Source organism: Trichoplax adhaerens, genomic scaffold, assembly GCF_000150275.1.
Source record: "Trichoplax adhaerens TRIADscaffold_47 genomic scaffold, whole genome shotgun sequence".
Taxonomy (NCBI): Eukaryota; Metazoa; Placozoa; class Uniplacotomia; order Trichoplacea; family Trichoplacidae; genus Trichoplax; species Trichoplax adhaerens.
Window position 1 is genome coordinate 91,464 of NW_002060987.1, and position 1,064 is coordinate 92,527.

The following is a 1,064-nucleotide window of genomic DNA, read 5'->3' on the forward strand; positions in this document are numbered from 1 at the left end:
TTTTGTCAAAATGGAATGTTTAACAAAATTAGATTTGTCAAGAAATTAATTATCACAATAGTATTGGAATTGATCTTGTTGCCATGTCCGCTAATGATCTCCTAGCAAGAGGCGCTGAAGCTGTTGCTATGTTAGACTACATTTCATATAGTTCTCTTGGCAAAGAAGTTATCCAAGCCATACTTTCCGGGATTGCAACTGGCTGCCGTATAGCTGGTTGTGCTCTTGTTGGTGGTGAAACAGCTCAAATGCCAGGGCTTTATCCTGCGGGTACATATGATCTTGCCGGATTTGCTATAGGATATGTCGAACGCGGTCAGGATCTACCTGAAATAGATACGATTATACCCGGTAGGTTTCATAGCTTTTATCATTTGCCAAGACCTATTCGGATATATGAGAGAAAATGCCAGACATCTTCTTCATCGATAATTATAATTAGCTTGAAGTGATTATTTCTAATAAGAGGACTGATCCATGTCCAAATTATTATTTGCAAATACGGGTGTAGGAGATAAAGTGATAGGTATTGCTTCATCGGGAATTCATAGCAACGGATTCAGCTTAATTAGACGAATTGTTGAACAAAAACAGTTACATTATGATATGCCGGCACCATTTTCGGTCCAGTCATCCAATATTGGTACAGCTCCAATGTCATTAGGTATGTATAAATGGCTAGAGTAACGACTGCATACCAGTTTTGTTTTATAATACTCTTACGAAGAAATTTTCGCCATATGCGAAGATCAATGAAATTCTGACTGCTTCATAACATTTTCTAAAGGTAAAGCCCTCTTAATTCCAACGAAAATTTATTGTCGATCATTATTGTCGGTGCTAAGATCATCGTTGGTGAAAGCTTATGCTCATATTACCGGCGGTGGCTTAGTAGATAATGTTAGCCGCATTTTACCCCAAAATTGTAAAGCAGTAATTGATGCTCATCAATGGAAAATGGCTGATGTATTTAAATGGATAGCAAACGAAGGTAAACGGTGCAGCATGTACGAAGACAGTAGGTCGAATTCTCGATAAATAGATTGTGAGTTTTAAATCTACTT

The 1,064-nt window shown here is 37.6% G+C and overlaps 1 protein-coding gene across 1 annotated transcript; it reads left to right on the plus strand.

Moving 5' to 3' along the window:
- Positions 1-41: 41 nt before the first annotated feature.
- On the plus strand, positions 42-1,038 carry TRIADDRAFT_34131 (uncharacterized protein; the record flags this gene model as incomplete). The annotated part of the gene is made up of 3 exons (XM_002118352.1): positions 42-351; positions 512-643; positions 788-1,038. Coding segments are annotated over 3 exons (693 nt in total), but the record flags the coding sequence as incomplete, so codon positions are not given.
- Between the last annotated feature and the right edge of the window lie 26 nt (positions 1,039-1,064).